Below are 15,737 nucleotides of genomic sequence, written 5' to 3' on the forward strand. Positions count from 1 at the left end.
TAAGAAAGTGTTTGTTTTTCTCTGGAAAGTAAGATTATAACATGACAAGGGGTTGATTGAGCAGTATGCTCTACTAATGGTGTCCTGTGCTTTAAATTGATGTTGCTGCTAATCACTCAACATATCGACAGTTCACTGACTAGATATGTTTTGCAAACAAATGCATTTAAGCAAAGGAGAATATACTATGATGAATATAAATATCATCTAATACAAATTTGAATTTAAGTTTATATAATAACTGATGTTAAGGGGAAAGGAAATGAGGGGATAAAATCTAAAAAGGAAGGGGAAATTAGTGAAAGAAGACAGCGAAATATACAATAATTCTAGCTGATATTTTAGAGGTGGGGGTATAGCTTTCTTACCATTCCCTCTTTCTCTTTCCCTTAGAAGCTAATTGTGTTCTTCTAAATATTTACTTCAATTTGGATTCATACATGTAACTACGAATCATTTCAGTATCCTATTATAGAAGATAGTTTATTTGTATTTGCAGATGTTGTTTTCGAGGAAGGTACTAGATGTGAATTTTCCAAGTGTCACTGTATGGCCTGTGACATTCGAAAGTCTTTAAGATTAACGACAGAATGTAAGATAAACGTGCTCACTGATGTGACATAAACAGAATGAGGAATTGATTTGGTTTGTTTTTTGGTTAAATGATTTAATAATAATACAATTATAATGATCGCCTATTATATTTCATTTCCTAGTGTGTATTTGTGTTGGGTTTGCATAAATATTTACCAACCATTGTAGAATGTGATGATAGAAGATCGCTAGTTTTATATCTGCAGATGTTGCTGAAGTGGAAGGGAATTAGAGATAAATATCCCAAGTCTCACTGCCTGGTACACTATACTTGGAGGATTTTTAGAATACAGCTATGCTGTTTGGTTATAGGTTTAAAGTATCCAATAGTAACACCGCTATAATGATCACCTTTTACATCTTGTTGCTTAAGGCATTTTATTTTTGGTTCTGGTTTGTATTATAAAAAAAGACACTTATTTTCTGTAAGAGTTATATAATGAATAAGAATGTAGTGAGCTCTACTGTTTTTTTTTGTTTTTTTTTACTGTCACTGGAGATTATTAGGGTTAGATAGAATGAGTGTGAAAATTCTGTATTTAACTGTACAATTTAATTAAAATAACATTTTTGTTTTCTCATCTTTCTCATCTTCTCCAGCATGTAGCATTTAGAACACTAGAATTTTAAGTATGGTACTCATAATTCATATATAAGGTTATAGTTTATTTTTCAGTTTCAAATTGGTGCTTGCTTTGAAGAAAGGTGATGCACCTAACAGAGGGGATATGTTTTATCTTTGAGTTCATGGGTGGATATACATTTATGTTAAATGTTCCTGTGTGCTGTGTTTTAAGTATTTGTTATTTCTTTTTAGCTCTATGGTATATTTATTCCTTGTCACCAAAACAACTTTAGCTTAACCCCTTAAGGACACATGACATGTCTGATATGTCATGATTCCCTTTTATTCCAGAAGTTTGGTCCTTAAGGGGTTAAAGGGACACTCAAGTGCCAGGAAAACACATCCGCGCATTAGACCTTCTCATAGGAAAGCATTATTCAATGCTTTCCTATGGGTATTCTGGCGATGCTGGAGGTCCTCATGCATAGCATGAGGACATCCAGTGTTGTTTAAAACACTTTTCTTGTTCTAAGAACACAGAAGTACCTGTCTGGTAGACAGACACTAGAGGAGGACTTAAAGGACCACTATGGGCACCCAGATCACTTCAGCTCAATGTTTCACTGAGGGTTAATCCAGCCTCAAGTGGCTGTCTCACTGACAGCCGCTAGAGGCGCATCCGCAATTCTCACTGTGAGAAGACGCTGGACCTCCATAGGAAAGCATTGAGAAATGCTTTCCTATGGACTGTTTGAATGCGCGCATGGCTCTTGCCGCGCATGCGCATTCGGTGCTGACGTTGGCAGGAGGAGGAGAGTTCCCCAGCGCAGAGGGAGCTGGAGAAAGGTAAGTGGCTGAAGTGGTTTCAACCCCTTCAGCCCAGCGGGAGGGGGGCCATGAGGGTGCGGGGGACCTATTAACACTATAGAGCCAGGAAAACAGGTTTGTTTTCCTGGCATAATAGAGGTCCTTTAACCCTGCAAGGTAATTATTGCAGTTTATAAAAACTGCAATAATTACATTTGCAGGGTTAAGGGTGGTGGGAGTTGGCACCCAGACCACTCTAATGGGCAGAAGTGGTTTGGGCGCCTGGAGTGTCCCTTTAATTACACATTTTCAGTGTATAGATCATGCCTCTGAAGTTTCACTGCTAAATTCACTGCCACTAAGGAGTTCAATCACTTTTGTTTATGTTTATGCAGCCCTAGACAAATCTACCCTGGCTGTGACTGACATAACCCGCATTAAAACAAGATGGTTTAATTTTAAATCAGATGTAACTTACTTTAAAAGTTTTTTTTCTCCTGCTCTGTAAATTGAATTTAGATTACATACAGGAGGCTCCTGCAGGGTCCAGCAAGCTATAAACATATTTTGCAATAAGGGAAGTGTAAACATTAGATAACTCTTTACAGGAAGTGTTTAGGAAAGCTGTACAAGTCAAATTCAGGGAGGTGTGTCTACAGCTGTATAAACAAGGTGATTTAACTCCTAAATGAATTAAGCAGCTCTCACACGGGCATGATCTATACACAATTTTTTTTTTCAGTAAGCTAAAGTTGTTTTTGTGTCTGTTAAAGAAATAAGGCACGTGAAACAACTGGTCCAAATCAAAAAGATTATTATTGAACAATCAAGCAGGATTACAAAACAAGTGACAGTGTTTTAGCACTTTCAAAGTAATTCAGCTGGCGGGCACTACGATCAGATAAAACAGTGTCTGTACTTTTTGAAAATGTCCCAGTAATGTATTTTGACCAATCCAAGTCTCTGCACGTTCTCCAACTTTGAGTTTTTTTTATCTCGTCCTCGCAGTACTTGGGTGACTGATGTAACATTTGAAAGTAAATGCACGCAAACAGAATAGATGAACCATGCAGAAAAACTTTTGTTTGATATGGTTTTTAAGCATCAGTTTGATGCACAGCACAGGGAAAGATATGGGTAGTTACAATTATCTTTAACAGTCTATAGTGTCTTTAAATAAAAGATTCCCTGTGAGGGTGCTGTGTGTGTGCCATGTGTGTGGGGTTGCTGTGTGTGTCTGAGGGTGCCATGTGTGTGTGTGAGGGTGCTGTGTTTGTGAGGTGCTGTGTGTGTCTGAGGGTGCTGTGTTTGTGTCTCGGTGCTGTGTGTGTGTCTGAGGGTTCTGTTAGTAGCAGCTTTTCTGGAATATGATTAGAAGAAAAATATAAACTCTAACCCAGGGCTTTTGCTATTACACAAAAATATATTTTAAAAAAATTGGTCATTTTATAACTATAGTGATTCATATATTGTTTGCAGCCAAGCTGTTGGTTGCTAGGTATTGGAAGATGGCCATAAGCCCCATGTTGGTTACTTATTAAAGAACTGCATATCTATCAAATTAAGTTTGAAAAGGACAAGATCAGTGAAAAACCTGGTTAAGGTCAATAGAGAAATTGTAAGTGGCTGCTTCACCCCAGACGTCAATAATTATTACATTTGCAACACCTCAGTATGGAGTTTTGTCATAGGGTAAGATCCCTTGGCCCTCCCCGTCTTCCCTTGCATGGAGCATTCTCTATCTTTATATTGTATTGATTGTAAGTTGTGACCTTGTGGGTACTATTAATTAAGATGCCTTTTCTGATTTATTTTAAATGATCTTTCATGCTTTTTTTATGTATAAATGACCTGTAAAAATGTAAATCAAGGACACAACTTGCTTGAATATTTGTACAATTTTTATATTGTTAAGTATATTATGAAAAAAAGAAGTAAAGATTACATATATATATATATATATATATATATTAAAAAAAAATCTAATACTTGTTAATGTCTACAGGTTTGCGACTGCTGTGCAGGATGGCTCCCAATATTTTGTCCTCCTGATAATCACAGATGGGGTCATCTCTGACATGTCACAGACAAAAGAGGCAATTGTGAATGTAAGTGAAAAATACAGGCATTGTGAAATAGAAATGTCTTGAGTATAATGCTGAAACGTATGGGGTCTGTATAGCTACCGTCAACATAATTGGTGGAATTCTTAAATTATTTGAATTTGAAACTCTGTTGTGGGTTTCTGATAATACGGTAAAGTTGTCAAAAGCATAGCCAACTCTTAGATGAGGTTGTAAAACCATTGTTTCTACGCCTAATATAAAAAAACCTTAATTTCTGAAGATACCAAAGATCCAAAAACAAATGTCCCCATGTTTTTATACTAAGGATGTCCCTAATAATTATCCTTTTAGTGCATAATTAAGATGCTCTATAACATTTTATTTTTATATGTATCTATTAATTTAAACAAACAAAAAAAAATATTTGGTGCTTCTGTGAATGTGTGTCTTGGCAAATAAACATAAAGAAAAAGAAAGATAAAGCGTTTTAAAATACTGTTGAATTAAGCAAAAATACTTGTATGAATGCATATATTGTACCTGTAATAATGCATCTGTTGTAATATAACTTCTACAAAATAAAATAATAGAACATACAGAGTGTAATATTTTGAATAAATACAAAATGTTACTCAAAAGTATTCACTTGTTAGACAGTCATGAGTAGGCTCTATCGAAGAGATTAGATACAACTATGTCAGTATAGTTGTATAGATGACCAAATTGATATTAAATGTAGATAAATGTCCTTGAGATGTGCTCACTCTTTGTAGTTTAGTTGATGTATTTCAGCACAAACATTATCCAGTAGAATGCAGGAAGTTTCATATTTTTAGGAGAATCCATTAAATTTGGTCCATCAATTTTCCTAATGTACATGTTCTCCACTGAACAAAATTTTAATTCAAATGAAAGTGTCCTGAGTCCCTGATTCTTCTGCTCCTCTCAGCATGCCCAAAATACAATGGACTGAATTGTTATATTTTTAAAAATTATTTTAGATTAAACATGTCTTGCATTTGCAATTTTGTAGTATGTCTTAATGTTTATTTTAATTCACGTAGTATTTACTCCATCTGAAAAAAAAATGGATTTTCCAGATCCAGATAAAGAAAGCATAGAACCAAGGACTGATAATTTAGATGTTACTGATTTTGCCAACTGGAAAAATTCACTTAACAGACATAATATCTATTCAATGTTTCAACCAGTTACATATCCAAGTCCTATGTTTTTATTCTTCTGGTTTTTAATTTATACAGTAGCATAAATTATAATATAGAACATTATGACATGCCAGGATTATACTGTGAATTATTGTTTCATTAAAAGCAAAGTAAATAATTTATTCTTCTAAACTATTTATCCTTTCTTATGCAGGCAGCTAAACTCCCCATGTCCATAATAATTGTTGGTGTAGGCCAAGCAGAGTTTGATGGTAAGGTACAAACTGTGGACACAGTGACACTGACATAAATATTGAGATATTCACATTGTCCCCATGTTCATACTGTGATAATGGAATATGAAGTGATATTATAGATGAAAACTGAAAATTGAGAAAGAATTATTAAAAATCACTACCGGTAAACAAACAAAAAAAAAATGACTGTTGGATCAGAGTGTTTTTTTCACTATTTACTAATGTTCTCTCATTCATTGTAAAAATATATATATATATATATATATATATATATATATATATATATTATATATATATATAATTATTTTAATTAATACAGCAAATTTATCTAGTTTTTATTCTTTAATTATTTTTTTTACATTAATCTTTTTTTTCTAATATTCAATTTAAATATGGTAGAAATTATGGCAAGATAAAATCAAAACTTCCATTTAGAAAAAGTAGGCACACTCAAAAGGCCATATTCCTCAAGGACCATGAAAATCTACAAATACTACTGAATGAGGAGCACAACCATAAAGATAAAAAAAAACCACTTTATTAATTGGGTCCACAATAACAGGTATCCCAAAATGCATATCAGAAGATCATAGCATAAATGTCACAATAATAGTACAATTAATCTACAAAATGCACTGCAGTTACACCCATACATGCATGATAGCTAAAAAAAAAAAAAGACAATAATAATATTACTAAATACAAAGTCATTAGGATAAAAAAAAACCCAGTAAGTAATACATACCATCAAAAAATAATACCAGAAATAATAAGTAGAGCGAGAAAATCAACCAAAAGCCCCAACGTTTTGGCAAAATTGTCTTTATTAAGGGAGCATATTACAAAAAGAAAGGAACCACCCTTATATACCCAAAAATAAATAACAAACACCTGAGTGTAATGGGATCCTTCCAACCATAATCACATGGTTATGGTTACCAAGGAAACCAATATACAGGAAGTATGTATGTATGTACAGATTAGACATATATATCTCTGTAATAAAGTATGTATGCATTGACAGATTATACAAATGTCTCTGGAGTGAAGAAGATTCCAGAGTATAAATGTTTAGATAAGTAAGCAGATAATAACCAGAACCCTAGAAAAAAAAGAGAATTACCTCTCAACAACTCCTGCTATCCATAAATCCTTGTTAGTACAATAGAACGACTGTGTGTACCAATAATCAGCTAAACCAGATATATTCAATCGGTATCCATAACAAACTCCTGGATCGAAGACCCTGACGATTGAGCACTCAACCCTTAGGCACATATTTTATCATTGACAGGTGAAACTAGCGTGTGGAACGAAATATGCGTTCCACGCCTGAATGGAGCAAAGATGTTGGGTCCAAATTGACACGCATGTGCTAGCAGCGCTTTGAACACATACCTCAGTGGGGATGCGAGCAGTATGTGCAACGCACGATGCATTCCAACTTCGAAAATCCCAAAGAAAGCGCGAATCACATGCCGCACATGCGCGAGTGGTGGATGCGTTACACCCTCAAAAAAACATATGAACAAAGCGTGAAGGGCATCACATACCGGTGGCTGTCATGCCTCATAAAAGCAGAGCTAATACTATATAATGGACAGCAAAATGGAAGGCAGACAGGATACATAATGTAATTTGAAAAGCACAAAAGAAAATGAACAAAGAAAAAACAAAAAGGAAAAAAACAGAGCCAACTAATGATGTAAACACCCGACCCAAGATATAAGCCTAATCAGTCTATAATTATATAGAATGCATTTTATTATGAGTAGTCTCCAAGCAAAATGTTAGACGAAAATGTAGTGATCAGAACATCTATATCATGTCGTAATCAGGAATATATTAAATCACGAGAACATGCAAATCAATAAGAACAAATAATATGTATAGAGTGCCAAAAAGGCTTAACTCTGACACTAATATCTAATATACATACATCACAAGTGAGAACAAAAACAATTAATACAAAGCAACATGCAAAACATATCCCAGAGATGTTCAAGGTCCTGGCTGGAACCGAACCAATTTCCATGTCACAAGTCAATGCATCCAATTGTAATGATCCAATGTTGTACCAGCATCTATCCATAACTGAATTCCAGGGAGGATCAAAGCACCGCGAGGCCATACCCAAAAAGAAGACCCACAATATAAAAAGCTGTAAAGCCAAAGAATACGGAAAATGTATTCATACTTACCGTAATTTTCTTTTCCTGGCTATTATTCATGGCAGCATTTAACATATGGGTTTAGCTCCTCCCCTTAACCTCCAGGAAAGGAAAAACAAACAATTAAACAATTAACCATACCTTCCCCTGGTATAATAGGGACCCCAGTAGCAACCACTACTCAGTCAAGTAACAAGAAGAAATCCAAGAGAGGGTGGGAAAATCAAATGCTGCCATGAATAATAGCCAGGAAAAGAAAATTATGGTAAGTATGAATACATTTTCCGTATTCCTGGCTAATCATGGCAGCATATAACATATGGGATTCCCTCAGCAATAATAACACAGGGAGGGAAATACATGCTACAAAAAAGCCTTGGAAATAGCAGTAATCGTCAAGGAACGGAGAGTGGAGACTGATGCAGCTTCACCTTTGCGAGAACCCCATGGGATAACAAACCATTGAGAAGATATTCTCCAAGCAGCAGAACGCTCAATATACATAGACAAACACCTCCGAGGTCTAGCATGTGACACCTTGCCTCTTCTGTATGGATTATGTAAATAGGCATGCAAGACAATTTCCTGATTGAGATGGAAAGATATAATTCAGGTCTTGGGCGGAGAACAACCCTATCATTGAAGAAGGAAGTGTAAGGTTCCTTGGCAGATAGAGTCCTGATGTCAGACATTCTCCTTGCTGAGACCAGAGCCAATTACAACAGGGTCTTCTGGGAAAGGAGCTGCATATGTATTTCACCAATAGGCTCAAAGGGAGAATCTGTCAGAGCCTGTATCACCAGAGGCAAATTCCAAGGAGCAGAACATTTTCTGAAAGGAGGTCTAATACATAAAACAGCTTGTAAAAAAACGAACCACCATAAGATGAAGGGCCCATCGAATTCCAGAAAGAGCAGATATAGCTGAACACTGCACTTTAAGGGTGTTAAGCTTAAGACTCTTCACCAGGCCAGCTTGCAAGAAACTCAGAACTTGGTAGGATTACCTAAGTCCTGCACAGAGGAATTTCTCCATAAAGCAGAGGCTTCCCAGATTTTATGATAAGTAGAGGAAGTAGAAATTTTCCTGGAACATAAAAGAGTTGAGACCACCTGGTCTGATAAGCCTTGTTCAATTAGGGATTGCCTTTCAGAAGCCATGCCTGAAGTGTGAGCTTGTGAGGTTCCAGATTAAATACAGGGCCTTGGGTCAGTAGATCCTTGGAAACTGGAATCTCTCAAGGTTCCCCCACTGCTAGCCTTTTTAGAAGTGGAAACCAAGGGCGCTGTGGCCAGAAGGGATTTACTGCTATCACTTTGCAACATTCCCTGGAAATCTTCCTCAGAACAGTGTGAATAAGAGGAATGGGGGGAAAGACATAAGCCAGATGAAAAGACCATTTCATTGACAGGGCAACTTGATCCATTGCCTTTGGATGGATGGAATCTCCTTGACACAAAGCAAGGACCAATTGCTGGAACACTGACTTTGAAAGATGCCATTATGTCGCCTCCACTTAGTGTCTGCTGAGGAAGTCTGCTAAAACATTCTCCTTTCCCGGGAGATAGACTGCACGCAAGCCTTCCACGTGTAGCTGGGCCCAGGTCATGATCGCCGTCACCTTTTTCCTTAGTGAGATACTCATGGTACCCCCTTGATGATTGATATGAGCGGCAGCCGCCATGTTGTCCACTCTCAATTTGATCCAGGCATCCCGGATATGGTGTTGGAAGTGGAGGAGTGCCAGAAACGTTGTTCTCAGCTCCCGTATATTTGAAGGTAGGTTCTGAGTCCTTGGATGCCATCTTGCTTGGAAGAATAATTTTCCCAGATATGCTTCCTATCCGTACTGATTGACATCTGTTGTAATGACCACCTAATCTATTTCCTTTAAAGGAAAACCTCTGGACATGTTTTCCCAAGATAGCCAAAGAAGTTTAGTTTTCAGAGCGAGAGGAATGCGAATAAGAGAGGGAGTCTTGAGGACCATATGTCTGTGCTGAAGCATGATCTCGAAGTCTGGTGCCACTACTAAGATGTCGTTGAGGTAGTGAAAAACTGCAACATCCTTCCTTCTCAGGAGAGCAATAACAGTGACCAGAATCTTCAAGAATGTCATTGGGGCTGTACTTATCCCAAAGGGAAGAGTCTGAAACTGGAAGTGATCCTTCTTGACACAGAATCTGAGAAACTTTTGATGTCTGGCAGTGACACCAACATGGAAATATGCATCCCTTAGATCGACCGATATTAACCAGTCCCTGTGGTGAACCACTGGAATGATGGAACGGATGTATTCCATGCAAAACCTTCTTACCCTCCAGGAAAGATTGAGCTGATGGAGGTCTAGGATATTTCTCAATTTTCCTCCTGGTTTCTTGACCAAAAAACAGGAGAGAATAAAACCCTTGGAACCTTTCTTTCACAGGTACAGGAATAATGACCTGTTCCAGTAGCAGATTGTCTATATAAAGAGTCAAGATGTCTCTCTTTTGTCTGTTGATAGGGAGTCTTGTTCTGACGAACCTTGGTGAAGGGGAAGAATCTTCGCATTACAGACAATAACCTTCTGTGATTATGGAGTTTACCCAGGCATCCAGAATCACTCTCCAGGTCCTCTGGAAGACGTGCTCCTACATGAGGGACCTGGCGTAAGCCACCTTCAGAAATGCTTGTTGGGGCGAAAGGAAGAGTTTTGAGTCTTGGGTCTGGAAGATTTTGAGGTTTGACCACTCTTCCAATTGGAGAACCGAGTGTATTCTCTGCCGGGTCTATAGGTTTTGCTACCTCTATAGCCACCTTGAACCCTGTATGGACGATGGTCCTGTTGCGATCTCTTTGGTCGCCTGTCTTGTGGAAGCATGACTTGTTTGACCTCAGCTGCTTTTTTAATAGCTTCTTCCAGTGGTCTGCCAAAAAGCACCTCACCCAAAAATGGTACACAAATTATTTTTGGAAGAGAGGTCCGCTCCCCAGGATCTTAACCACAGCGCCCTTCTGGCAGTAATGGAATGTGCCATGACTTTGGACAGAATTCTAATGAGATCGGTGGAAGATTCTAACAGCCACTCACTGGCAAGTCTGATATCCTTTAAGGAGTCTGCCATTTGACGTCTACTCACACCTCCATATCTTCTTCCAAATCAAGAATCCATGAACGCAATGCTCTGAACAAAGCAGAAATAGAAACAGCTGGATGGCATCCCAGGCCTGCTGTCATGAAGACCTTAGAAAGATCTGCATCAATTCTTTTATCCAGAGGTTCCTTCAGTGAAGCATTGCTATCAATAGGAAGCATGGATCTCTTTGCAACCTTAATAATTGGAGCATCAATCTTTGGGACCGCCGTCCACATTTTTGAATCAGCCTCCTGTATTGGGTACAACTTGGAAAGTCTGCCCTGACTTGTAATCCTTTTTCCTGGATTGTTCCATTCTGAGCGAATCAGCTCCTTAATAGATCTGTGACCTGGGAAAGAAGGTCTTCTCTTGTGAAGGTCTCCGAAGCTGAAACTTCTTTAACTTCTTCTGGTAAATCCAATGTTCTCCTAACTGCCATGATCAAATGCTCCATGGTCTTTGAGTCTAAGGAGCAAGGTTGTTCCATGAACTCTTCCTCACTGGATGAGATGGTTTAAATGCTAAGGAACCAGCGGTGTGTCTGAAGTCCTCTTCAGATAAGTTGGAGTCCCGGCCGAAGTTCTCACATCTTGGTCTTTTACCTCTGTTGGATTCTGATATCCTCTCAACCTCTGCTGGCCCTATCCAATAAGCTATGGCTTGGGCTGATGAGGTAGAAGCTTGAAGAACCTCCGATGTTCCGATTCTTCTGCAATCATGGATAAGTACTTAGGGCATAGCCTGCAGTTATCCAAAGTTCTTGCGCTATATCCTGGGCAGGCCGCCGGTTTATCCCTTCTCTTCGATGGAGATCTAGGGCCGGACCGGTCTTGAGGGCTGCAAAACACAGAAGCCATATGACTGTACCCTCCATGCACTCTTTTTTTGTAGTATGGAATTAAAAAAAAACGAAAAATGCTCACGTATGACCTATTGTAGATCTTGCCGACTTAGCAGATGGAGACGCTGGGTTCATCATAGTAGTAGGGCTATTAAAAAAATGTGAACCTGTTTAACAAAAGCTGAGCAGTGGTATGTATTAGAGTTTCAAAGCATAATACATACCTGCAGATATTGTATGTGGTACGAGAGAGCACTGTAACCTTAAGGTAAACAAAACTATTGTATTTTTTAAAGTATTACCGCCGTTTTCAAATTTCTCTCTCTGACTAATTCGATGGAAGTTTTTCAATTTGCTCAGAGATTTTCCTGCCAGAGCAAGTGAGTAAACACTAGGAAATGTAAATTTTATGTAAAGTTTACCAGGTGTTATTTTGTTTTTTTAATGCCAGCCTTTAATAAACTAATTGGTTTTTATCACAAGAAAAAAATAAATCATAGTAGTGTGCCTATTTTGGAAGCACTTAATCAGGCAGATAGACCTACTTAGTTGTTGAATTTAATTTTCTATTTTTGTGGGGTGACTTAGAAGCACAAATCTGATGATGGGAATCCAGAGTATGGACAGATGGTTGCATGGCAATGCATTAAGTTACCTGGCCTATTCTGTATCTCTTATTTTTTCCAATTTGTGTTTTTTAGCCATGGTAGAATTAGATGGTGACGATATCAGAATCTCATCACGAGGAAAGCTGGCTGAAAGAGATATTGTACAGGTATGTACTTACATTATATGGTTTTATATTTATAATTTGCATGTGTCTCTACAGTCATGTTAATATTGACAACTTGTTTGATGGTGTGCAAGGATGAGCAATGAACATGGCTTACATAAGTGATTAAGATGTAGGGTGGCACTGTAGTTGTTATAATGCCAAGAGTGCCCTTGCCCCTCTCATGTAAGTAGTTTGACTTAAAAAGAGCTGGAATCTCTGTGTCCGAGCCCAATAGTCAGCTGATGCTCTCAGCCAATGCACTAATCCTGCGCTGCTGAGATTAGCTCAGAAGCAGTAACAGAAGCTTCAAAGCAGGAGCTTTTGGCTTCTTCTGACTGCAGATAGGAGGGAAGCAGTAGTGCCTGGCAGATGCCATGTAATAAGTCAAAATTTACAAAAAGTGCATATTTCAAGATACTTTTTCACTTTTATAAATGAACATTGTTACACTCCCAGTCTTGTTACTTCCTGGTTGTTCTCAGTGAGCTGCATTGAGAAATCTGTGATTGCACATCTACCGAAAATCTGGACTGGGGAAGAAGGGGAAAGCTGTATTTAGATATAACCCCATTGAAAATGCCTTATAAAATGCATGTTTTTATTGGGTGTATATCGTTTGTTTTTGGTTTTTTTTTATTTTTTTTAGTTGGGCAGTGAAGAGTGCCTTTAACCCCTTAAGGACACATGACATGTGTGACATGTCATGATTCCTTTTTATTCCAGAAGTTTGGTCCTTAAGGGGTTAATATTGTGGCAACCATTTCCTGCTTACAGGCAATACTGCTCTTTAGTAATGCCAGTTCAACTGAACATTCTAAATGTCATGGTAACAAAATATGAAAAATGCCATATCAAATTAACTGTTTCTGTAGTACAATAATGTGTAATTGGCTTGCTTTAACAACTTAGTTATGGATCTTCATTGAACAAAGCAGGTTATAGTACAAGCTATAAATTCCCTATCAGTATATATTTTGTCTTTTGGCTTTTAAAGATGTTCTTAAAGTCACTGCCTCCTGTGTGAAGAAAAATGTGTATAGGGTGAGAAATGCAACATGCCTAAGTACGGTATATGAAAAAGAATAACATGTATACACATCTCAAAATAACATACTGTTCTTATAAACTCATGTTTTTTTTGTTTGTTTTTTTAAAACAGTATATAACATCCCAGTCTACATGCTCAATAATAGGGAGACCTGCTTCATAACGAGAGCTGTTCCTATATTTAGCTAAAATAAATAACTGATAACTTCGGGGAGCTCAAGTTTTTGTGACAATCAATAAAAAAGCAAATCTATGGTAACAGAAGTGCTTAAATAAGTGTGTGCTAAAACATAAACAGGTTGTTTATGTCATAATTAGTCCTGCAGTTTTATTCGTCCTCTCTTATTGCTGGTTGTAGATGCTGCTGCATGTCATGATTACCTTGTGTTCTCTGTATAGTTGTCTCAGACATACTTAGTCTGCTCTATCGTGATTTCTGACATCACTCATTGGCTTTGACTTAGGCTGTCAGATCCTTAAGGGCCTAAAATCAGCTTGCATGTCATCTTGTATTCAAGGCAAAGCTCCCAATGCTTCCACAATATGTATATATTTAGGTGTATTGTGTAGAACAAGACATTGGGTCTGGGGGTGAATACAAAAGGTTAAATAGGCAAAGGCAAACAAATCTGAGTGTAAGGTCAAAGGTAAATTCTAGCCCTCATAATCTTTAAATGTAATCCGTCACTATTTCTGTTTTTATTTTATTTTTATAATTATTTATTTTTGCGTTCGGTGATTACAGAATAAAGTGAAGTTGTATAGAGTAAATATCATGTATTATGACATTAAATCATATTTGGTAAACATGATTAAAATATGGGATATGGGAAAAATAAAGTGTTGAAAGTGAAAGACAGGTAAGAAGATGAGGGCAGGTTGTGTGTAAAGTATCATTAACTTCCGTCTTCCTGCGGCATAGAAGACCGCAGTCAGACCCCTTCGTGTGATATCCATGTGGGCATAAATCGATGTGCGAAGGGAGGGGAGCAGGGGACAGTGGAATGCAGCAGGCCGTCTTTCCATCAAGAGGGGCTAACTTGCCCTCAATTATGGCATTTCCGAGTTGGATACGCAAGCGTCATTTGTAGGTCAATGTCAGTCCACTAGTGGGCATTCATCCCATGGGCCCCAAATGTTTTCAAACCTCTTAGATGTGCCCCTTACTTTGGCCCTAATGCTGTCCATAAGGTGGGTGTCTTTTATTTTGCATATTACAATTGGAATTGGGGGAGTGTCTACTTTTAGCCAGTGTTGCGCCGCAGCCCTATAGTCTGCCAGTGTAATTTTATGCAACAGCTTTTGTTCGTGTTTGGGCCAGCCTTCCAGCGATCTGCTCAGTAGGTACACCCAGGGGTCGGAATTGGGGGCTTGTTGGAATACCTTTCCTATTACATTTTTAATTGCTTCACACAACATTTTTATTTTAGGGCATTCCTTCCACATGTGCAGGTAGGTGCCTCTAAACCACAGCCCTTCCAGCACATGTCAGTCGGTACCTTCTGCATTTGGTAGAGTTTGACAGGCATAGTGTACCACCTGAACAGTGTCTTAAAAGATTGTTCTTGCATCGATACACATATGGAGGAGGTGCCACTAGCGTCCCATATGTCTCGCTATTCTATACCTTCCAATACCTCTCCCAGGTCCCTCTCCCATTGATCCGCATATGACAGTTGACCCCAATCTTTCATCTTTGAGCATAGGTGAGCGTAAAGCTGAGTGATCAGTTCCTTAGGCATAGATTAATTTAGGCACATACTTTCAAAGAACAACATGAGTGTGTGTGCAGCCTCCCTAATATGTTTTTTTTTTTTTTGCGGAATCTGCAAGTTGTAGGTATCTGAAAAAATCAGCGGAGTGAGGTGTCTTCTTTTTCTGACTATATCAAATTAAATAACTTTTCTCTCGGTAAATGTGTGACATATCCTCTGCAACCCTCCTTGCCCTAAGTGGCAAAAGTCATGGGCCGCCTTACCTGGGGTAAATGCTCTGTTCCTCAGGTAGGGCATAAGTGGTGATAGGGAAGACACAAGTCCATATTTCTGAGCCGTTGCATCCCACAGCCTAAGCGAATGAAGGATCGCTGGGCAGGTTGTCTCTATTAGCGCTCTATGTTTCTTGGGGACCCACCCACAGAATATATTGTGTGAGATCTGCTCCCATCAGGACTAATTTAAGGACCATCCATCTTCTCTACTTGATGGGGGCATGCCACATTGCTACCTGGGCCAACTGTGCTGCTACATAATAAAAGTAAAGGTTTAATAAACCCAGGCCTCCTTGTCTTTTTGGGCAGTGCAAAATGTGTCAGGATACCCTATGGCAT

The 15,737-nt window shown here is 38.2% G+C and overlaps 1 protein-coding gene across 2 annotated transcripts in view; it reads left to right on the plus strand.

Moving 5' to 3' along the window:
• CPNE5 (copine 5) overlaps positions 1-15,737 on the plus strand; it is a 417,182-nt gene that overhangs the window by 366,468 nt on the left and 34,977 nt on the right. For both annotated transcript variants that reach the window (XM_063453199.1, XM_063453200.1), the window contains exons 18-20: positions 3,972-4,074; positions 5,413-5,470; positions 12,288-12,361. In XM_063453199.1, coding sequence (XP_063309269.1) covers positions 3,972-4,074; positions 5,413-5,470; positions 12,288-12,361 — 235 coding nt within the window. The remainder of the gene's footprint in view (positions 1-3,971; positions 4,075-5,412; positions 5,471-12,287; positions 12,362-15,737) is intronic.

This window comes from Pelobates fuscus, chromosome 1, assembly GCF_036172605.1.
Source record: "Pelobates fuscus isolate aPelFus1 chromosome 1, aPelFus1.pri, whole genome shotgun sequence".
Taxonomy (NCBI): domain Eukaryota; kingdom Metazoa; phylum Chordata; class Amphibia; order Anura; family Pelobatidae; genus Pelobates; species Pelobates fuscus.